At 42.3% G+C, this 24,931-nt stretch overlaps 1 protein-coding gene across 1 annotated transcript in view; it reads right to left on the bottom strand.

Moving 5' to 3' along the window:
- LOC117595278 (NLR family CARD domain-containing protein 3-like) overlaps window positions 1–24,931 on the bottom strand; it is a 495,319-nt gene that overhangs the window by 134,143 nt on the left and 336,245 nt on the right. The window contains exon 5 of the mRNA XM_034295445.1: window positions 24,277–24,361. Within this exon, the coding sequence (XP_034151336.1) occupies window positions 24,277–24,361 (85 nt within the window). The remainder of the gene's footprint in view (window positions 1–24,276; window positions 24,362–24,931) is intronic.

Below are 24,931 nucleotides of genomic sequence, written 5' to 3'. Positions count from 1 at the left end.
GCTGCGTTCGCCCCCACCAGAACAAAAACTACAACATGACGCAGTAGAATCACCTCAAAAGACTGAAAAAATTAAATGTATACGCGATCACAAGCAGGGGAAGGTAGTTGCGTTGGGTTTCAGCTGCCTCTCTTTAGAGTGGGAGGCGACGAACCGCGATATAAACCATTGGGGCTGGGAGACGTACAGGCACTGGTAGATAAATTACCCCGATGGGAGAGGGAGGTGGACTATGGTTGACACAATTTGATAAACTCACAGCTGGTCAAATGTTGGCACTGGGGGACTGGAGGGCAGTAGCCGCCCGAGCCGTGTCCGCCCAGGCTATGACTGAGATAGAAAAAGGGGCCGCTGTGATGGCAATTTCTAAAATTCCAAAGTTCTATGAAAATGGTAGGTAAGACAGGAGAAATCAATTGCGCAATAAACGGTTTTAATCTTGCTTGCAAGGAGAAAGTATACAGGTTACAAAGTAACAGTGAATAGTTTCTGAATAAAAACATCATTTCGACAGTATTTATTACATAGGAAAAGGGGTGTGGTAAGATGCTGCCATCTGTTTCATGTCAATCAAACACCTTTCCCTTTGTTCTATCACACACGTCAAATGCTATCTTCCCCAAACTTATCCTTCCTGCCATGTTTACTGTAGTGTTTACCCAAAGGGGCAAACTGGCCTTACTCCCCCTGTTGTATATCTTCTCCTATCCTGTCCTAAAACCCATTGATCTGCATCTGGACAGACAATAGATGCCCCCTATGCAAATACCAGGTCCCACACATTCCTGTACCTATTTTAACATTGGGACTCAGTCCTTTATACAATGTATTCTCACTGAGTAAAGAAATTTCCACAACACCGCCACAAGGCGGAACCCTGACGACACCCCTTTCAGTCAGGTGGTCGGTGGGGCCTTCACCGCGCCCTATTGACCAAGGACTCAGAGGGGAGGTTACGGTAGGGGGAGGGGGCGAGGTAGAGGCAGAGGGGCTCCAGGAGCCCAAGTCCCATACGGAGCCTGCTTTACGTGTGGTGACCCGAACCACTGGTCCAGAGACTGCCCACAGAACACTGCAGGGGGCAGAGGATACCCAAACCAAGGGGCAGCTCCAGTTCCCAACCCACACGCCGTCCCACCACCTAGCGCACCTGGACAATACCCACTCTCTTATGACGGAGGGTGGGACCAGGAATGACGGTCTACAGGGAGGGGAGGGGACAGCGGGGGAAATGCTGTCCCTGAACGTCGACGGGAGGGACTTCCCCTTTCTGGTTGACACAGGTGCCACTTTTTCCACCATCACCGCCCCTCCTGCCACAGGACTACTATCCTCCAAGACAGTGGAGGGTGTGGGGTTTGAAGGGGTGGGACAGACTTTGCCAGTGACATTTCCTCTTAAAACGATACTGGGCAAGCAGGACCTCAGCCATCCATATGTGGTGTCGGCAAAGACACCAGTGAACTTTTTGGGGAGAGACTTGTAGATAAAACTGGGGGCTAATATCTTATGTTCTCCAGATGGACTAACTGTCACGTTACCAGACGGGACGTCAGCGGTGTGCGGACCTGAAACCACATGCAAAGGCTACAACCAGTGAAGGGTGAAATAGCGGAAATATATTGGGGACTATTTGTACTGGAAGAGCCGGACAAACAGGGTATTTTGTCCCAGTACTTCAAGTGGAGGCCGTGGATCTCCCTCCTCGAGCCGTACTTTCCTCCGCCAGACCCCCCACATGTAACCCTATTTTATGATCGGCAGGGCGATGAGGTGTATAGAGAGGGGTTTGGGGATGTAGTGTGTGGGGACACGTGGCAGGTCGGGTCTAAATTCATGTATCTAGGCCCTGAAGGGGTTGCGGCAGATGTACAGTTGACAGACGAGCAGGAACAGTGGTACATAATGGCGGAGGAGTCCGTCCCGCATGTGTCACTGGCCCTGCATCCTAAACATAAAGCAAAAGACCTGGGGCCCATGGTTAAAAGGGCGGTCGAATGCACTAATTGGACACTCACTCAGGCGCCAAACGTACGGTACTCACCCAGCTGTAAGACGTATCGGTTAGAGGCACCAGGGACGGATTGGGTATATTTAGAGCGAAGGGAGATAACTCGGGATCATGGGAGGGAAAAGATGGATCCCCCTGTAGCCACGGCCAGACTTAATGAGTTACCTGACTCACTGTGGTCCAAGGGTCCCACGGACGTGGGACTCACCGATTGCCCACCGGTCACCTTTAAAATCGGACCGGGAGAGCCCATATGGCTGCCCCAATACCCACACAAACCAGAGGCAGAGGAAGGGTTGGTTGTGACATTGAATGGTTTGTGGCCCACAGGGGTGTTGGAGGAGTCATGTTCCGCGTGGAACACGCCTATCCTCCCGTTCGAAAAGAAAGGGACAGGGAAATACCGTATGGCCCATGATCTCAGAGCTATTAACGACATTTTACTCACACCCACCATACCGGTACCTAACCCGTATGTAGCACTCACTAATTTGACCCCTGAACAAAAATGGTTCACCTGCATTGACCTGTCTAATGCTTTTTTCTGTCTCCCACTAGCAGAGGAACTTCGTGACATCTTTTCTTTCACACATAAGGGTCGACAATGGCGATACACGAGACTACCACAGGGGTTCGCGCTTTCCCCTGGCATATTCAACCAGGTACTGAGAGAAGCGCTGCAGGGATGCTGCCTGCCGACAGGGGTAACTTTGGTCCAGTACGTAGATGATGGTGGCCGCCTGCATCCAAGCTATAATGACGGTCCTCACCAGACTGGCAGAGAAAGGGTTCAAGGTGTCGAAAGAAAAGCTATAGCTGGTAAGGACGCAGGTCTCCTTTCTGGGCAGAGTAATCTCACAGAAGGGAGCGGGGCTTTCACCAGCACACCGCACAACCATTCTCCACCATCCTAAACCCACTACTGTTCAGGAAATGCTATCATTCCTGGGGCTCACGGGGTACAGCTGCAATTACGTCCCAAACTACTCAGGGCTCACAGGGCCACTTAGAGGGCGAGTTAAACTTAAAGCCACACTCAATTGGACTTGCCTGGCCGACCAGGCCTTCATTTTGCTGAAACAACAACTACCCACCGCAGCTGATTTGGCAATTTCCGACTACACAAAACCCTTTTTTCTAGGTGTTTCTGAAACAGGACAAGTCATGAACGGGGTCCTGTTTCAGAAAAAAGGGGGAGATAGGAACATCCTTATGTACATAAGCGTAGGATTTGACAAAACCGAAAAAAAGCACCCCACCTGCACACAGCATGCAGCGGGGGTGGCGAGACTCATTCAAAAATTCACAGATGTTCACTATGACTTCCCTCAGGCAACAACACCTAAGCAAAATTCTCGGGGCTCCAAATTTGACTTTCACACACGTGGGGATAAATATGGCAGACCGGATGGGGACGGGGCTACCACATGAGTGCGCGCAAGAGGTAGTGAGGGAGAGTAAGACACAAACCGATCTGGAGGCAGAACCCCTCCCAGGGGCAGAGGACCTCTTCACTGATGGGTGTTGTTTCAGACATGAACAAGATGGGCTGAGGGCAGCCTTTGCGGTAGTGAAACTAACACCAGAGGGTCTAGTCACGGTCAAAGCAGAGAGACTTCAAGGGCTGCAGTCAGCTCAGAGAGCCGAAGTGAGAGCAGTGTTAGAGGTACTCAGGCAGGCCAAGGGGAAGAGAGTAAACATTTACACAGATTTGGCATACGCAGTAGGCGCAGCGCACGTGGAGACATCAAAAGGGGGCATCCCCACAAGAGAAAACAATTTGGCAACAGAGAGGAGCAACAGAGACGAGCGGGCTCTGGAGAGGGCCAGACGGTAGAGTAATACTTCCACCAGCCATGCGGGGAGATAAATTTGCAGATGCCCATGGGTTGGGGCATGTAGGGCCAGCACAGATGTTGAGGAACTTGTGCCATTGGTGGCACCCGTTTATGGTAGACATGGTATGTAACTACACTAGGACATGCACCATCTGCACTCACCACAATCCAAAACTGACGATCAAACCTGAGATGGGGGCGTTCCCCATGACGATGAGACCTGGACAAGAGATAGTGATAGACAACACGGACATGGGGGAAACCGTACGGGGGTGCCGCTACATGTTAGTGTGTGTGGACATGTTCACAGGGTGGCCAGAAGCCTGGCCGGCAAGAAGGGAGGACAGTCAGACATTGATCATGTGTTTAGTGAACCAGTACATTCCCAGACACGGCTTCCCAGAGAAAATTAGGTCAGACAATGGGACTCACTTTAAAAACAGTGATTTACAGAAGGTAGAGAGCTTATTGGGCCTAAAACATGCTTTTGGCACGGTATACCATCCACAGTCCCAGGGACTGGGACAAGTTGGCTAAGATATGTGCACAGATTAAATTGAACTGGGTGGATGCACTGCCACTGGCACTCATGACGATTCGATGCTCGTTAAATCAGACCACTGGGTTCACCCCATACGAGCTGCTGACGGGGAGACAGTTTCCAGGACCAGCTGCGGGGCCTGCGGTCCCAGAAGGGGAAAAGTGGCCCAAAGATCACAGAGTGTATTTTGATGAATTGCGAGCTCTCGTTTCAGAATTCACCAACAGAGTCGGAGAACGGAGGGACCTGCACCCGCTGGACCAGAACCTGCCCCAGGCGGAGTGGGTGTTGCTGAAGGTCATCAAGCGAAAGTGGTCAGAGCCAAGGTGGACGGGTCCTCATCAGGTGGTGGAGAGAACGAGTCACGCGGTCCGCCTGAGGGACAAAGGAGAGACGTGGTACCATTGGAGCCAGTGTACACCAGCGCAGGAGCCAGGGAGGTCGCTGACGGACCTTCTGTTGCACCACTTGTCAGAAGATAAGACACAGGGGTTTTATATTTGCCGAACACCATTTGTTGAACACCAATCACCTTACCGCTGACACAACACTTATTTGTTGCCTGGGAATTTTTGTTAATCATCAATCATAACCCACCTGTTATAACACTTGTCTGGTTTGCTCATCAGGCATTGTAAAACATCGCCCCCCAGGGCCATAAATCACCATTCTGACACATTATACCCTACACTAACTACTTATATACATGTCAGGATAAAAGGTAAAAGTGTATGCTAAACAGCATACATTATCTCAATTTTTTTAAGATATTATATCACCCAGAATAAATTAATACGACAATACATAGTGTGAATTCACCAATTTACAACAAACACTCAATGTAGTTGAAGGGCAATAGGTAAATTTCAATACATTAGCAGTAATTCTCATTCATGTGTGTACATTCACATAATCAATTGTGCAATTCCCCAGAATGTAAACCTTTTGTTATATACATGTATTTTAAATGAACTGGTTGACATTCATGTAGAATTGCCCAGTTGGTGTGACTTGTGATCTGAAATATTTTTGTTTCTGACATTTAAATAATGGTCCCACCCTCTCTTTAATTATTCAGTGTAATTTTTTCCAAACAGAATCATATTCACTACAAGAACATAAAGAACTCTGGGTCACAGCTCAGAGTCATCAGTATTTTAACAGGAATAGAAGAGGTAAGATGCATGTTTCCTTTAGTTCTGTCCATCCCCCTGTTGTGTTACATCATAAAACACATGACCTGTCTTTGACCCCACTATGACAAATTGTTTATAGCAACAATCAGCATCACCTTTCTTTCCCTCAGAGACAAGGGCTCAGCATTCCTCTATTTGGCCAAACAGTAATAATCACTATTGCGTAGACACGATTCTATCCTAATGATCCTAATTACTCAATTGTGTTTGGCTGTTCTCTCCACTTTGGTGAAGTATCAAATTAAGAGCTAAGAAACCAGGCAAAGGGAATTCTAAACTAACCAATGAAATAAAGAGGAAACGTGTAAATTATCAATTAAGATGAATAATTAGTAATGAACTGTGTTTACTTGGTCATTTAGCTCTTCCTTAGGAACTTCTCAAAACTGGTGAACACAGCCGGGTACATTTACTTTGTACTTTTTCACCTCTGCTAATGATTATCTTTAACTAATACATTAATTAACAATAGAACCCAAGAAAAATAGTTTACAAGACAGTAGGTTACCTACCAGAGGACAAGACAGTAGGTTACCTACCAGAGGACAAGACAGTAGGTTATCTACCAGACACCAAGACAGTAGGTTACCTACCAGAGGACAAGACAGTAGGTTACCTACCAGAGGACAAGACAGTAGGTTACCTACCAGAGGACAAGACAGTAGGTTACCTAACAGAGGACAAGACAGTAGGTTATCTACCAGAGAACAAGACAGTAGGTTACCTACCAGAGGACAAGACAGTAGGTTATCTACCAGAGGACAAGACAGTAGGTTACCTACCAGAGGACAAGACAGTAGGTTACCTACCAGAGGACAAGACAGTAGGTTATCTACCAGAGGACAAGACAGTAGGTTATCTACCAGAGGACAAGACAGTAGGTTACCTACCAGAGAACAAGACAGTAGGTTACCTACCAGAGGACAAGACAGTAGGTTATCTACCAGAGGACAAGACAGTAGGTTATCTACCAGAGGACAAGACAGTAAGTTATCTACCAGAGGACAAGACAGTAGGTTATCTACCAGAGAACAAGACAGTAGGTTACCTACCAGAGGACAAGACAGTAGGTTATCTACCAGAGGACAAGACAGTAGGTTATCTACCAGAGAACAAGACAGTAAGTTATCTACCAGAGGACAAGACAGTAGGTTATCTACCAGAGGACAAGACAGTAAGTTATCTACCAGAGGACAAGACAGTAGGTTACCTACCAGAGGAAAAGACAGTAGGTTACCTACCAGAGGACAAGACAGTAGGTTATCTACCAGAGGACAAGACAGTAAGTTATCTACCAGAGGACAAGACAGTAGGTTACCTACCAGAGGACAAGACAGTAGGTTACCTACCAGAGGACAAGACAGTAGGTTACCTACCAGACAACAAGACAGTAGGTTACCTACCAGAGGACAAGACAGTAGGTTATCTACCAGACACCAAGACAGTAGGTTATCTACCAGAGGACAAGACAGTAGGTTATCTACCAGAGGACAAGATAGTAAGTTATCTACCAGAGGACAAGACAGTAGGTTACCTACCAGAGGAAAAGACAGTAGGTTACCTACCAGAGGACAAGACAGTAGGTTATCTACCAGAGGACAAGACAGTAAGTTATCTACCAGAGGACAAGACAGTAGGTTACCTACCAGAGGACAAGACAGTAGGTTACCTACCAGAGGACAAGACAGTAGGTTACCTACCAGACAACAAGACAGTAGGTTACCTACCAGAGGACAAGACAGTAGGTTATCTACCAGACACCAAGACAGTAGGTTTCCTACCAGAGGACAAGACAGTAGGTTACCTACCAGAGGACAAGACAGTAGGTTACCTACCAGACAACAAGACAGTAGGTTACCTACCAGAGGACAAGACAGTAGGTTATCTACCAGACACCAAGACAGTAGGTTACCTACCAGAGGACAAGACAGTAGGTTACCTACCAGAGGACAAGACAGTAGGTTATCTACCAGACACCAAGACAGTAGGTTACCTACCAGAGGACAAGACAGTAGGTTACCTACCAGAGGACAAGACAGTAGGTTACCTACCAGAGGACAAGACAGTAGGCTACCTACCAGAGGACAAGACAGTAGGTTACCTACCAGAGGACAAGACAGTAGGTTACCTACCAGAGGACAAGACAGTAGGCTACCTACCAGAGGACAAGACAGTAGGTTACCTACCAGAGGACAAGACAGTAGCCACTATGTGTTTCTATTCTGCAGCCTGTAGACTGACTCCTTGGTTTTGGTTGGAAAAAAGACCCTCAACAAGGTCTCCAAACGTTACCAGTTTCCGTGTCTTTTCTGTGTCCTGCTAATTTATAGGGACATAAGAGAGTTTCTTTCCTGAAGTCACACAGACCAATAAAGAATTTGAAAGAGTATTCAGTATAGAACAGGGGCCATATTCACAAAACATTTTTTCTTGCAACTAGGAGGACTCCAAAACAGCACTAAACGTTTCCTCTTAAAACCTAAACACAAAGCTGCTAAGACAAACTTTTACTAAGGATTTTACTGTTTGTTGGTGAAGTGACAGCATCCCTGACCAGCTCTATGATCATAATACTCTTGGGTTGTTTCTGTTTGTTGGAGAAGTGACAGCATCCCTGACCAGCTCTATGATCATAATACTCTTGGGTTGTTTCTGTTTGTTGGTGAAGTGACAGCATCCCTGACCAGCTCTATGATCATAATACTCTTGGGTTGTTTCTGTTTGTTGGTGAAGTGACAGCATCCCTGACCAGCTCTATGATCATAATACTCTTGGGTTGTTTCTGTTTGTTGGTGAAGTGACAGCATCCCTGACCAGCTCTATGATCATAATACTCTTGGGTTGTTTCTGTTTGTTGGTGAAGTGACAGCATCCCTGACCAGCTCTATGAACATAATACTCTTGGGTTGTTTCTGTTTGTTGGTGAAGTGACAGCATCCCTGACCAGCTCTATGATCATAATACTCTTGGGTTGTTTCTGTTTGTTGGTGAAGTGACAGCATGCCTGACCAGCTCTATGATCATAATACTCTTGCGATTAAGGCGATTCCTCGTTATAGTGACTTAGGATACCTCTTGCCTACTCGTAACTTTTCACAGGCTTCGAAGTGGGTTTTATTCCTAAAATGCTTTGTGAATTTCTCTTAGACCTAAAGTTTGGACTGACACGCCCATTTTATTTTAAGAGTTACTCCTAAAATCAGCAAGATATGAGCTTCTTTTAGCCTTAGGATGCTTTGTGAATATGGCCCCAGATCCCAAATCTATTGGGTGAAATAATAAAAGGACATCTGGTGGAACATCAAGGATTTAATAAACATATTGTACAGTTCATTTAATTTCTGTTATTTACATTTATATAGAGTTTTGCTCTGGCACCTTGTTAAAAAAAACAATGTACATAGTAGATAATAACACACAACAAAATTAACAATTACATTTTGTATGATTTTTTCTAACGACTTTGGAAATGTAAACATTTCTTTCCCATCACAATAAAACCTTTTGAATTGAATATAAATGAAAACAGAGGGAGAGAAGAGAGGAAGAGAGTAGAGAAGGAGAGGGGGAGTTGAAGGAGGAAATGGGGAGACCAGGAGAGGAAGAAAGGAAGGAGGAGAGGAAGAGAGAATGAGAGGGAGAGAAGAAAAGGAAGAGAGAGAGAGAGAAGGAGAGGAAGTGAGAGGAGGGAGAGCAGGGGAGAAGGAGGAAAGAGGAGGATATGAGAGACAAAGAGGATGAGGAGGAAAGAGATGACAAGAACATAGAGGAAGAGGAAGGGAGAAGAAGATGAGAGGAGGAAGAGAGGAGGGAGTAAGGAGTAATTCAAGAGAAAAGAAAGACAGGATGAGAGGGAGACACCAGAGGAGGTGTCACGTCCTGGCTGTGCCCCTAGCCATCTCTGCGCTGGGCTCGGGGCATAGCCAGGACAGGACAGGAGGTGGCCTTTAGCCACCTCTACTCCTTTTTGGTTTCCCCAATTGGAGGCAGGTGTTAGTCATTGCCTCCAATTGGGGACCCTATTTAAGTTTAGTTTGTAGGCCCCGGGGCGTGGTTCATTTTGGTTTTGTTATCCTGTGTAAGGAATACCCACGTCACTGGTTGCTGCCTTTTGTTTTTGTTGGAGTCCTTCTTTCATTTGTATTAAACATGGATTACCCTTGTGACCTTCAGTCTGTGCCTGTGTCCTTCAACCACCACAGCCGTGACAGGAGGATAGGGGAGTTGAAGAGAGGAGGAAAGAGGAGGAGGAAAAGGATGTAGGGAGATGAAGAGAGGAGCAGAAGGGACGAAGACGAGAGGGAGAGAGGAGAGAAGTAGAGGGGGAGAAGAAAAGAGGAGTAGAGAAAGAGAAGTAGAGGAAAATAGGAGAAGACAAGAGGGCAGGAAGTGATGATGACAGAGAGGAGCAGAGGGAGAGATGAGAAGAGGAGGAGCAGAGGAAAGGGAAAGAGGAGTTTAGGGAGAGAGAAAAGAGAGGAAGCAGAAAGAAGGAGGGTGAGGAAGAGGACAGACAGAAAGGAAAAAAGGAGAAGAGGAGGAGGATAGGGACAGATAAAGATGTAGGAGCAGTGGGGGGGAAGAGAGGAGAGCAGGAGTTGAAGAAAGGAGGAGAGCAGGAGGAGGACATTGGGTGAGGAAGAAAGGATGAAAGGGAGAAAATGAGAGGAAGAGAGGAGGAGAACAGGGGGGAGGGACTGGGGAGAAGGGAGGTGGAAAGGAGATGGGAGAGAAACGGGATGAAGAAAGTGAAGTGTGGAGGAAAGGAAGAGTAGAGGTCAAGAGGAGATGCAGAGAGGAAGAGGAAGAGAGGAAAGGATAAAAGAAGGGGAGGAAGAGGAGAACATGCAAAAGAAAAGAACAGAGGAGAGGGAGACAGGAGAGGAGGATGGGGAGTTGAAGTGAAGAGGAAAGAGGGAGAGGAGACGAGGAAATGGGGAGACGAAAAGAGGAGCAGAAGGGGAGACAAGAGGGAGAGAGGAGAGGAGTAGAAGATGAAAGGAAAGGGGGAGTAGAGAAAGAGAAGTAGAGGAGAAGAAGACAAAAGCAGGAGAGAGAACAGGAGAAAATAGGGATGTGAGAGAGGGAGAGTAAGATGGGAGTTGAATAGAGGAAAGAAGAGAGGAGCAAGGATGAGGAGAGGAAAAGAGGAGAGGAGCAAGGATGAGGAGAGGAAAGAAGAGAGGAGCAAAGATGAGGGGAGGAAAAGAGGAGAGGAGCAAGGATGAGGAGAGGAAAGGAGGAGAGAGTGTGTGGAAGAGAAGCAGAAAAGCAGAGGGACAGCAGGAGAGAGGAGGTGACAAACTACAGTGTCCTACTGAACATGACCATGATTAGAGTGAAACATCATGTTGTGTTTGACACAGGGACCATCTGACACAGAGACACTGAGGAGTCAGACAAAACCCAAAACCCTGGATAGAGGGGCTCAGTGAATGTGGTGTTGAATGTGTACAGGTATGACAGTTATCTTCTTATTGTGCCAGATAGAGTAACCTTCATTATAACAGTCCAGAATCCAGGACTTGTCATTGTATCCAAGAAAACACTCAACACCCCCTCCTCTCCTGTTGATTCCTTTATATGTCACTCCTATCTCAGCCCCTCTCCCACTCCACTCTACCTCCCAGTAACAGCATCCAGACAGACCCTCTCTACACAACACCTGTGACTGGTACTCAAATCTCTCTCGGTGATCAGGATACGGCTGCTCCTCTCTCCTCCATGTCACCTTTCTGTTCTCCTCAGACAGAGAGAGTTTTCTGTTTACTGTGTTTGGGTCCAGTGTGAGATCACAGACATCTGATGGATGAGACCAAGACACAATATTACACATCATCATCATTCATATTATACACACACACACGTGCATCAGAGGCAGGGGGGTAATGGGCAATCACAGGGGTGTTTCTAGGCAGAATGAAACAAATATCCAAAAACACCTAAACACACACACACTTGAAGACACACACACACACACACACTTGAACACACACATACCAGCTGTATGTGTGTTCTGTATAATAAATCACTTACATTTCTTTAGTCCTGATTTTAACCTTCACTCTCCACCATGATCCATACTGTGGAAGAAGCAGAGGAGCAGACTGTCCTTCAGTGACACACAACCTGTCTTACACACACACACACACACACACACACACCTTAAATACCTGCAACACAATCAACCACACAACCCCTCCTCCAATAACACACCATACACAACCCCTCCTCTAATAACACACCATACACAACCCCTCCTCCAATAACACATCATACACAACCCCTCCTCCAATTACACACCATACACAACCCCTCCTCCAATTACACACCATACACAACCCCTCCTCCAATTACACACCATACACAAACCCTTATCTAATAACACACCATACACAACCCCTCCTCCAATAACACACCATACACAACCCCTCCTCTAATAACACACCATACACAACCCCTCCTTTAATAACACACCATACACAACCCCTCCTCTAATAACACAACATACACAACCCCTCCTCTAATAACACACCATACACAACCCCTCCTCCAATAACACACCATACACAACCCCTCCTCCAATAACACACCATACACAACCCCTCCTCTAATAGCACACCATACACAACCCCTCCTTTAATAACACACCATACACAACCACTCCTCCAATAACACACCATACACAACCCCTCCTTTAATAACACACAATACACAACCCCTCCTCTAATAACACACCATACACAACCCCTCCTCCAATAACACACCATACACAACCCCTAAATCCACTTAATACCCCAAAATGAGTCCCCATAAAAAGAACATGCTTGATTAGACACAATTGACACAACGAGCAAACTTCCCAATCGCTGGAATTCATCTTTAACAATGTAAATCCAGTTACTCTTAAAATAGTTTAATTATAAGGTTTTAATCTTTGTTCCTAAAACAGTGAACAAACTATCCATAATGACTGTGTTGATGGAATTGAGTATAGATTAATGTTTGGTCACAAACTCAGTGCTCTTTCCATGCATACATAATGGTGATCAGATTTTTTATGATCTCTAAAGTCATATGACACAAGGCTTTTTCCAGTTCCAGGATCCTGACTTTGATGGAAAGGAGAAGCAGGAACATTGGGAAGGGAAGAGTGACTGCATGTGTCACACTGAGTGACAGTGATCATGAGACTATTATAGAAATATACTGAGTTGATGTCATAAATAAAAGACAACTGGGGCACTATGGACCCTGTGTTCTGTTTAGAAGCAGAGGTCAGGAAGGGGAGGGGTACTATGGACCCTGTGTTCTGTTTAGAAGCAGAGGTCAGGAAGACACAGGTGAACAGGGAGACAGTGGTGGACGTCTTTTTACACAAGGAAGAGGGGTGATGAGGTCCAGCTGAGATTGTATGGGAAGGATTTGGAGAGGGTGGGGGTCTTTAGATTCCTTGGGGTGTATTCTGATGCCAGACTGACTTGGATTGAGCACGTTGAGAGAGTTGAGGAGAAGTGGATAAATGTATTGTCTGGACTGAGATGATGAGGAGGTGGCAGGAGCAGTGGAATGGAGACACTACAGACAGACACCTGTTCAGAATACAGGGTGTAGTTGGGGATGGAAGGAGGGCAGCTAGGAGCAGAGTGGAGGAATCTGTGTTAACTAGACTGTGGGTGGGACACAGTCATTTAAACAATACATTACATCTGATAGGGAAACATCCAACAGGTCAGTGTGACCATTGTCAGGAAGTTGAGACAGTGTATCATGAGTTGAGACAGTGTGGGTGATATGAGGGGGAGAGGCTGAGATCAAGACTGGGTTTGAGAGCAGAAGGGATACAAGAGTTGAGGTTAAGTAGTAGAAACATTGATGGTGTGGTTATTACCAGGGAAAACAAAGACAGACCAGCTGATGTCTGAACATATTAACATTGATGGTCCAGTCATATTAACATAATAATTAATAAATGAGAAATAGTAAATGTGTTTTCCTCAAATTCACAATTATCCAGCTTGATATCATATCAGTGTACTTTGACTTTGAAACTGTGCTCATGCTGAGCAAAATGAGTGCAGGTAGGCAGGTCTGTATTTGACACAAAACAAAACAACATGACAACTTCATGACACATTACTGGTAGAGATAACATCTACAGGACTTGAGTTTCTCCAGTCTCCATTGTGGATCCTCCAGTCCAGCAGAGAGCAGTCTGACTCCCAAGTCTCCTGGGTGATTGTTACTCAGATCCAGTTCTTTCAGGTGTGAGGGGTTTGACTTCAGAGCTGAGACCAGAGAAAAACAGCCTTCCTTGGTGACCAAACAGCCTGACAGCCTGCATAGAGTTGATCATTAGTTCACAAACTACTTACATTTACAAAGTCTCTGCACTTTCAAGTATGATTTCACAAGATGCTTGTGCCATTAAACTCTTCCTTGTGTAGGGTAATTATTTTCTCCAAATTCTGTGATAAATGTTTTATCCTTTTGTAATTCCGTTTTTAATGTCACACCTCCACATAAACACCCAAGACAGTATTGGTGGGTCAGCTGTTTGTTTACCTGCCACTGCCCACAATTCTTAATAACCCCTCCTCAACTATATGGATAAGGTGAAATTCTCAATCCCACATCAAACATGAACACGCAAATACATTCTGCTGTAACACAGTTCAGGCATCATTGGTCCAAGAAGCTACATTGTTTACTTTGCTGAAGAGCAATGTAGACAAAGGTCTGTCATGAAATGTGCATAAATATATTTGTCAAGTAATCTTACTCACTTTGTAAACATAACAATAAATACCAATAACAGACAGGTGCTGACTTATGTCTCAGTATAAATCATTATCAATGGAATGACCTTGTACACAGTAGGTCTGTGGATAGGAGATGTACTACCAGTGGTCCTAGTCCCCCAGGTTGAAAACCACTGCTGTACATTAAGAGATTCACACTGAGTGACAGAGAGACAGGTCCTGATATACGGAAATGTAGCCTACTTCAGAGACATACAATAGTCTAATTCTGTCAGAAGTAACAGATCATTACAAAAACATTGTTAGGGTTAGAAATGTAATACAACCTGCCCTTTATCCAAACAATATGCTCTGACCCTCTGCCTGGCTGCATAGTGGATATAATATATAGTGGATATAAATGGATATAATATATAGTGGATATAATATATAGTGGATATAATATATAGTGGATATAATATATAGTGGATATAATATATAGTGGATATAAATGGATATAATATATAGTGGATATAATATATAGTGGATATAATATATAGTGGATATAATATATAGTGGATATAAATGGATATAATATATAGTGGATATAATATATAGTGGATATAATATATAGTGGATATAATATATAGTGGATATAAATGGATATAATATATAGTGGATATAATATATAGTGGATATAATATATAGTGGATATAAATGGATATAATATATAGTGGATATAACCACTGGACTGTGGGTTATGAGACAACCAGTGTATCACTGCTAGACCACAGACCTGTCTGAGTGACCTCATGGTTTCTGGCAGAATGCTCCAGTGTTGATCTACTGTTAAAATGAGTGAGGTTGGTTATATCAGCATCTGTACACCTCAACTAAATCATCCTGCCTAACATTAGACACAGTGGCCCTCATTTATCATTCTTGTGTAGAAACGGGCGTATATGTTGGCGTAAGATTTTGCTTACACTCCTCTCACCGCCTGATTTATGAAGCTGTGCGTACCTTTAAAATCCAGGTGTACGCAATACCTTCCCTTGATAAATGCCGCGGCTGAAAACGATCGTCATTAGAATAACACGCCCCTATATATTCAAGTCTCCGCTTCCCCCACGCCCTCATTTTACGCCATGGACACACGGAAGACGGCAAAAAAGAGAAACTTCTCTGACGTGGAGATTGAGACGATCACCAGGGAGGTAGAAAGAAAGAAAATTGTTTTATTTGGCAGTTTAAAAAGCGGAATAAAAGATGATGATGTGATGTGGAGTACCATTCATTCACATTAATAATTGCATGACAATTTGTAATATTCGTCTTATTATTTTATGATATTTATTATTAATTACGTATATTGTTATTTAGAAGAAGAATGTCGTTATTATTATTATTTCTATTATTATTATTAAAAGAAGAAGAATGTCATTTTTATTATTTTGTCAGTCTGAATTATATTTTGGTCATTAAAAGCCTTTTATTACTGAACCCAGTCCGTGCGCAACTGCCGGGCCTAACCCTGAAACGTCATATGAAGCGCACAGGCTCCCATCTGAAGGAATACATATAAATCAAATGCTTTGGTAAAGTCACACAAATTAAACATTGAAGTCCATGTTGCACAAAAATAAACACTGAAGTTTGTAATTATTATGTTGTTGTTTTTTTTTTACAGTGGGTCATAATATATCATATCTTTTAGTTTGTCAGTGGGCTCGAGCACCCACGGAAAATAGCGAGCACCCACGAAAATATATATATATATATATATAAATGGCGTGCGCATATGAGCACCCACGGAGAAAAACATAAATCGGCGCCTATGATTACAGGACTATATTATAATTATATTTCTATGGGGAAAAAATGTCCTTGACCTACTTTTCAGTGATTCCAACCTCAATCTCTGTAACGTGGGAATTATAGGCCCTACTTGTGTGACCAACAAATAATGATCAAGGTCAGTCAATAACAAATATCATTGTGCTTTTGGATAAAATGTTTTTCTACCAGTTTTTCACAATTTTGTTTCTCCCCTCCCAACTTGACAACATGATAAGGCAGCCCAGTGTGACACCCACCCATCCACCCTGGCAGAACTGAGACAAATTACTCTGTACTATGATGGATCCCTGGGCAGCATCAGTATGATGTAACCAGACAATTCAAGAAGAAATGTAACAGATGGGAAGTCCATATGAGACAACATGGTAGAATGAAGGGATGTCTTCAATAAGAAAGAGTGTAACAATAATACAGTGGGAATGAAGATTAGTTCAAATGTGTGATAGACTTGGACTAACAGAAATTATTATTTATTATGTAAGAATATGTTTTTGTTTGTAATGGTGGTCCTGTTAGTTGTGGTGTGTTTCTTTCCAGGCCTGCTGGGATGTCTGACAGGGTTTGGTCTTTACCAGGGATGGAGGCTTGGACCTTCTGGCAGCTAAGAACAGGTGGAGGTGGGAACACAACAGATGTTTGTATTCCCCTTCTGTTGTGTTGTTATCATGTTTCTTGTTCTGTTGTCAGTTATGTATTTTTTGTATATAATTACCCACCTCAGAGTCTCCAGTCTACATTGTGGGTCCTGCAGCAGATCAGAGAGCTTCTCCACTCCTGTATCCTTCAGGTCATTGTTACTCAGATCCAGTTCTTTCAGGTGTGAGGGGTTTGACTTCAGAGCTGAGACCAGAGAAGCACAGCCTTCCTCAGTGATTCCACAACCTGACAGTCTGGAGAGAATATCATGATGTGTCAAACAGAAAATTGAACATTATATTACATCATTGTCATTTCAACTTTACTTTAGTTCATACTTTTAAAACGGACATTGTAATACATGATAGGGCTGTCAAGATATCAAATTTTCACTACACGATTATCATGGCCAAAATAATTCATAGCAACAATATTATCATGGTATATCTATAGAAAATGCAAGTTAAAAATAATCTGCCAAATTCATCTTCAACTTTGTTTGATGTGTTTTTTTCCCCTCTTTTTTGGCAAATGAATGACAGTGTGGAGTGTGTGGAGGTGGAGAGAGTCTGTAACCATAACTCAACAAATATAAAATAAAAGAGTACAAAAATAACTATTACACTTAATGGACAGTGAAAAGGCAATGAGATGAACTGCTAAACAAAAGATCCACAAGGCCTAACACCAAGAGACATTTTTGTAAAAATACAAAACATTTTCGTCCATTGAATAGGCTACAAAAAGGCGTTAATTCAAACGCTGTGTATAGGTCCAGTCTCGTAGTTTAAGCACATGGATTTGTTCATGAATAAGCTATGGAAAAACCCACAGGAGTTTTCGCAAAACACAACGTCCCTTTTTCCATGTAAATAGATTATAAAAACATTGTCTTTGTGGATCTCTCCCGGGGTTTCTACTGGGGCTAACGAGTGGATTACAACACCAGTGCAAAGGTTCGGTCTCATTGTTTAAGCACAGGCATCATTTATAAGTGACATGAATAAGGTATCGAAAAACTGAGAGGGGTTTTTGGAAAAAGCCCCCCAGCAAGAATTCTTTGCCCCCAAAAAATAGTTTGGGTAAGATGCTTCCCAATACTGTACTTCACTAATTACTGTTGAGAATGTAAGCTCTCTTGCTTTCATCTGCATATGCGATCAAAGATGTGCTTCAAGTAATGTGATCAATCTGCGCGAAGTTGGCCCCCCACCCAACGCAAAACGTCATCAAACTATGCTCAATCGCTTGTGCTCCGTTTGTGCTGGTTTGTGCTGTAAAAAGTTTTGTTTGTGCTGTTTCAGTTTTTTAGATATTAAAATAATATTTTTAGGTCATTCTGAGGTCACTCAGCCCCCCACATGCTCCAAATTTACCCAAAATAGACGCAATCGTTTGTGCTCCGTTTGTGCTGGTTTGTGCTGTTAAAAGGTTTGTTTGAGCTGCTTTGGTTTTTTAGATATTAAAATAATATAAGGTGGTCATTCTGAGGTCACTCAGCCCCCCACATGCTCCAAATTCACACAAAAACGACGCATCTTTGCAGATCTATCCCGGGGGTCCTAGTGGGGCTAAGAGTAGAGTTAACAAATTCAATGCTGAAAAATAAGGGACACCTTGCCAGTGGCCTGGGGGACACAAATGATGCAGGGGTCTGTGGGTCCTCCACAATGAGAGTCAGATGAATAATTTCCTGCATTCTGGTGAATTTTTATGCACTAATTTGTTCTTGAATGCAGAAAGTCCTCTGCTACTGTGAACATGAATGTGATGGAAATACAGTAAAGAAGAGTAAAGAACAGTTGCATCAATTATATTAACGATTAAAATATCAGGGCAAGATGTTTGGTCTTTCAAAATAAATATTTGGTATATTTGGAAGAAGCAAGACCCCATCCTCCAGGAAGTATGAGGTAGCCTAGTAAACTGTTGCTGCTCCCATGTTCTGGAATAGTCTCCCATCACACATTAAGTCCCATTCCACCACTGACAATTTTAAGTCAAATTTAAAGACCCACCTTTTTTCTCTTGCTTTTAGTTCAGTCTGAGGTTGTCCCTTGGTTTTAGTTCAGTCTGATGTTGTCCCTTGGTTTTAGTTCAGTCTGAGGTTGTCCCTTGGTTTTAGTTCAGTCTGATGTTGTCCCTTGGTTTTAGTTCAGTCTGAGGTTGTCCCTTGGTTTTAGTTCAGTCTGAGGTTGTCCCTTGGTTTTAGTTCAGTCTGAGGTTGTCCCTTGGTTTTAGTTCAGTCTGAGGTTGTCCCTTGGTTTTAGTTCAGTCTGAGGTTGTCCCTTGGTTTTTGTCAAGCCCACTCTTTACTTATTTTTAACATCCTCTTACTGTGTTTTAATCTGTTGTTGGTTTAATTCAATATCTCTTAACTTCTTATTGTATCACTTTGATTAGATTTTACATAATTTTAGTTGTCTTAAGTCTTGCCCTCTATGTACTATTGTATTATATTATGTATTGTGGGCCTTTTATGTATTATTCCTTTAATCATGTATACAGACCCGGCAGCAAGTGGGTCATTGTCCCCCGGCAAGAATACTTTGCCCCCAAAAAATAGTTTGGGTAAGATGCTTCCCAATACTGTACTTCACTAATTACTGATGGGAATGTAGGCTAGCTCTCTTGCCTTCATCTGCTGTTGGGAATGTAGGCTAGCTCTCTTGCCTTCATCTGCTGTTGGGAATGTAGGCTAGCTCTCTTGCCTTCATCTGCTGTTGGGAATGTAGGCTAGCTCTCTTGCCTTCATCTGCTGTTGGGAATGTAGGCTAGCTCTCTTGCCTTCATCTGCAAATGCGATCAAAGATGTGCTTTAAGTAATGTGATCACTATTCTACAAAGAATGTGTAACTACTGCAGTTACTAAAGCTTTCAAATTTGAATGACAGCTGTGTATTTTGCTAGTACATAGCCTCAGCCCGTCCGTCGTGCTTTAGCTATGGAAATCAAAAGACCGTCCAAAACATATGTTGCAGCACATTAACGTATGCCTGTTTTGAGGCAGGTGTTAATCCACCTGGGTCAACTCCTGTTGTTTTCAAATGTTTTATATGAATAAAAGTGACTTCACTTTCCACCAAGTGGGATATTGGTTACAGCTCGTGTGTGTGGATGGTTTCATCCTCTGCTTACAGAACTGTCAACTTGTTTATTCACTGTTGATGTTACTGTGTGTCAGAGTCTCCGTAACCAGGGCAACGATGACGTTGAGTGACAGACAACTGGCCTGTCATTCTGATGTAATACTTGTTTTATATCAGAATGATGTAAAACACTATGGTTCATGAAAATGTTTTGGTTTTATTATTTCTTGTTTTTATTATTTCAATCCAAGCTTGTGAAAACGTAAAGAAGGGTGTGCACGAAAATACGGGACAAATCGCGTCCCGTATTGATTCTGTGAGGGACAGTGCATTTTATTTTCCAATACGGGACGGATGGCAAACGTACTAACAAGTTGACTTCAACTCCAGTACATAAGGCCCGTCTCCTGGTTCAAGCACATGCATCGTTTATAAGGGACATGAATAAGGTATCGATGGAAAAATACCACTTTAGTTTTGCCTTGTGAATACGATATTATCAAATGTGTATTATTAACATGATACCAATATTTAATTGTCAATACCCGTATATTGTGACACTCCTAATGCATGACACCAGAATATAACTTCCTGTACATAACATCATTAATATTGTCAGTCAATAAATATACTGGGGGGGGGGGGGGTGTAATTTGCATGATTGTACTTAGAGAGCAGTTCTGCAGGTTTTGACCACCGGCAACAACCCCAGAAGACCTTCCTCTGATGTAGAGTATTTCTTCAGGTCAAACACATCAATCTCCTCTTCTGAAGTCAGTAACACAAAGACCAGAGCAGACCACTGTGCAGGTGACAGTTCTTCTCTGGAGAGACGTCCTGAACTCAGGTATCTTTGGATCTCCTCCACTAGAGAATGGTCATTCAGTTCATTCAGACAGTGGAACAGATTGATGCACCTCTCTGAAGAGGGATTCTCCCTGATCTTCTCCTTGATGTATTTGATTGTTTCTTTATGGCTCTGTGAGCTGCTTCTGGTCTTTGTCAGTAGACCCTGTAAATGCATCTGATTTGACTCCAGTGAGAGACCCAGAAGGAAGCGGAGGAAAAGGTCCAGGTGTCCAGTCTTACTCTGGAAGGCTTCATCCACAGCAGTCTTGTGAAAATCTATTTCAGGTATTTTTCTGAACTTAGTTGTTAAGGAGTTTGATTGTTTTTGACCCATTCAAATTTTATTTTTGTTTTTGAATGAGAGAAACACATAGACAGCAGCTAGAAACTCCTGAATACTCAGATGGACAAAGCAGAAAACCTTGTCCTGGTTCAGCCCACATTCCTCTTTAAAGATCTGTGTACAGACTCCTGAGTACACTGATGCTTCATTGATATCAATGCCACACTCTTTCAGGTCTTCTTCATAGAAAATCAGATTGCCTTTCTGTAGCTGTTGAAAAGCCAGTTTTCCCAGTGTCAGAATGCTCTCTTTATTCCAGTGTGGATCTGTCTCTTTTTTCCCATCATACTTTACATTCCTGTGTTTGGACTGAAACACAAGGAAGTGTGAGTACATGTCTGTTAGGGTCTTGGGCAACTCTACTTTATCATCTGTAGTCAACAGGAACTCAAGGATTGTAGCAACGATCCAACAGAAGACTGGTATGTGACACATGATGTGGAGGCTCCTTGATGTCTTTATGTGGGAGATGATTCTGCTGGCCTGGTCCTCATCACTGAATCTCTTCCTGAAGTACTCCTCTTTCTGTGGGTCATTGAACCCTCTCACCTCTGTCACCTGGTCAACACACTCTGAAAGGATCTGATTGGCTGCTGCAGGTCTGGTAGTTATCCAGAGGAGAGCAGAGGGAAGCAGATTTCCCTTGATCAGGTTTGTCAGCAGCACATCCACTGAGGTTGACTCTGTAACATCATAACAGCTCTTGTTGTTCTGGAAGTCAAGGGGCAGTCGGCACTCATCCAGACCATCAAAAATGAACACAACTTTGTATTTGTTGTAGTTAGAGATTCTTGCTTTATTGGTTTTAACTGAGAAATGATTGATGAGTTGAATCAAACTGAGTTTATCCCCTTTCAATAAATTAAACTCCCTAAAAGGGAGGGGAAATACAAATTGGACATCCTGATTGGCTTTTCTTTCAGCCCTGTCCAGAATGATCTTCTGCACAGAAACAGTTTTTCCAATTCCAGCGACTCCCTTTGTCATCACAGTTCTGATAGGTTTGTCTTGTCCAGGTGTGGGTTTGAAGATGTCATTACATTTGATTGCTGTCTCTGGTCTTGCTTGTTTCCTGGTTGTTGTCTCAATCTGTCTCACCTCATGTTCATTATTGACTCCTCCACTTCTACCCTCTGTGATGTAAAGCTCTGTGTAGATCTTATTGAGAAGTGTTGGGTTCCCTTGTTTAGCGATACCCTCAAATAAACACTGACATTTCTTCTTCAGGTTAGATTTGAGATCATGTTGGTAAATCACAGCAAGCTCATCTGAAATAAATAACCCAGATGATTTTAATGATGTCTCCATAAATGATCAATTAAAGAATATGAATGTTCATTTAAATGTCTGTATTGTAAGTAGGGTTGCATGATATTGACAAAATGTGATATTGTGATATTTGTCATGATTATTGCAATATCGATATTACTTTAGATATTCTTAAACATGCAAAAACAGAAAGGTTATGGGAAAACCCATCAAAATAGATTCATAAAATATGAATACTACAAAAGGGTTTATTTAAACACATGTGTTTATTTCAACAGACAGTCATATTGGACTGGTACAACATGAATAAATAAAGACCATGCCTACAGAACAGGACATGTTGTACTGGTGGAACAGAAGACCTGACAACCCTGTACAACCTTTTAGAGTTCCAGACATGCGGCAAACTGGGGATCAGAACTGTCATTTGCACTTGCATTTGCATTAATTGCACATTTATACATCCCACTTGTACATACATTATACTTAATACTTACATCATACATAATACTTAAATAATACTTAATACTTATATTACACTTAATACTTATATTATACTTAATACTTATATTATACTTAATACTATCATTATACTTAATACTAACATTATACTTAATACTTATATAATACTTAATACTTATATTATACTTAATACTTATATTATACATATTTTAACATTATACTTAATACTTATATAATACTTAAAACTTGTACATTTCTACCCTCTTCTATTTGCACTTCTGGTTAGATGATACTGCATTTTGTTGTACTGTACTTGTTGTACTGTTCAATGACAATGAAGTTGAATCTACACTGAAGTGCCAGAAAATGGGTCATATATTTCGGGTGTAGAGGAGAAGTTTGGATCTCCACAAACTACAATTTTAGGGTGTACTGTGAATACAAGAATTATGGCCAAACATCTAACTGACGACAGCAGTATGGCCATAAAAAGACTGTGGGAGAACGTGACCAGCGTCAACTAGCAAGAATTGTTTCACACGATAGACCTGCAACACTGTCTCAAATAACATCTGCATTCAATGCTGGGCCCTCAACAAACATCAGCATGAGGACTGTGCAACGTTCCCTCATGGATATAGGTGCTCCCATGGGAGACCTACCAAGTATTAGACTGGTGCACCAGGTTTTCTGACACTTCAATGTAATCTAAAGTTTTTCTTAGGATATGCCCCTAAATAAAGTCTCTACAGTAGAGGAATACCTGTCAACTCTCAAACAGGGCCAATCACAGGTATTGACTTTTTAGACACAGTACTTAATCAACACTAAAAAACTAATGATTGCATGGACACAGACTGCAAACTAACTTTGCTTCCGCAAAGGGAATCTGAACGCTCTTCACTAGAAGAGTCTGGTGTTTCAGCCTTTGTAAAGGTGCCTATTGTATTTCTTGGCAGTGCATACATCATTTGAGATTTTTTTAATTGATTAAAGTCATTTTAAATTGTGATATTGCACAACATGTTATTGCGAACATTTTGTCAATATAGTATGATGAAAAATTGTAAGATTACTTTTCTCCAGTGTGTCAGCAAGATCCTTCTGCTTCATGTTCCTCAGGACATGCAGTGTGATCTTCAGAGTCCCCTCTTTGGCACTGCTCTCCTGCTTCTCATCTTCAGGGTCCACACCTTCCTCATCCTCCCTCTGACTCTTAAAGCCTTCTGGGAGATCTGAACTCAGCATTGTCTTAAACCTCTTTCACTCTTTCTTCACAAATAACATGATATTCTGTTCAAGTAACTGAAAGAGAATAAAAATGTTCAAATTAGACTACATTATTTCAATATCAGAACAATATTAACAAATGTATGAAAGATTGACAGGTTAAATTCACTTAAGGTAAAAAGAAACAAATGTACATAACAGGACCACATACACTGAATATAGAGGACAGGTCTGTTTGATGACTCTGGACAGATTGACCACTGAGAATCTCAGACTCTGATCTCTCCTGTTGGTCTCTGTGGACAAAACATGACATTACATATACACTTCCAGAGTTTGTACAGACTCACACACAGTTGTTTACTTCCAATTTCAGAACTAACAACATTTTTCAAATATAAAATAAATAAATGCTACTATTCATAATCCGGCATTGACTATTGTAGCTCTGTAATAGAAACATGTGAGTTCTTAAAACCATTTAACTCACAGTTAAAAACACACAACACACAAAGTTCATCAAAAACCTTGAACTGGATATAGTATTGTAAGAACATCTGTGCTTGAAAATTATTTTTATAAAGAATTTAACTGGTTCTCTGGTTATTTTTTCAATATAATCTCAAAATAATCTCTTTCATTTCTCAAGGCCACACTACAATTTTAAATTGTGAAGTTACTAAAAAACATTTGTAAAAAATGCTGTGGTAGTAATCTCCTAATCTCAATAGATTTATTTTTAAATGTATTATTTCTGACAAAAACAGGGTATAAAGTTGCCTTGGGTGTGTGATACCGATAGCCGACATTAGCTTCAAAGCTAACATATATTTTTTAATTTAATTAAACTATAAAAACACATTCAC

The sequence above is a fragment of the Esox lucius genome, chromosome 11 (assembly GCF_011004845.1).
Source record: "Esox lucius isolate fEsoLuc1 chromosome 11, fEsoLuc1.pri, whole genome shotgun sequence".
Lineage (NCBI taxonomy): Eukaryota > Metazoa > Chordata > Actinopteri > Esociformes > Esocidae > Esox > Esox lucius.
This window is presented reverse-complemented; position numbering and strand designations above follow the sequence as displayed.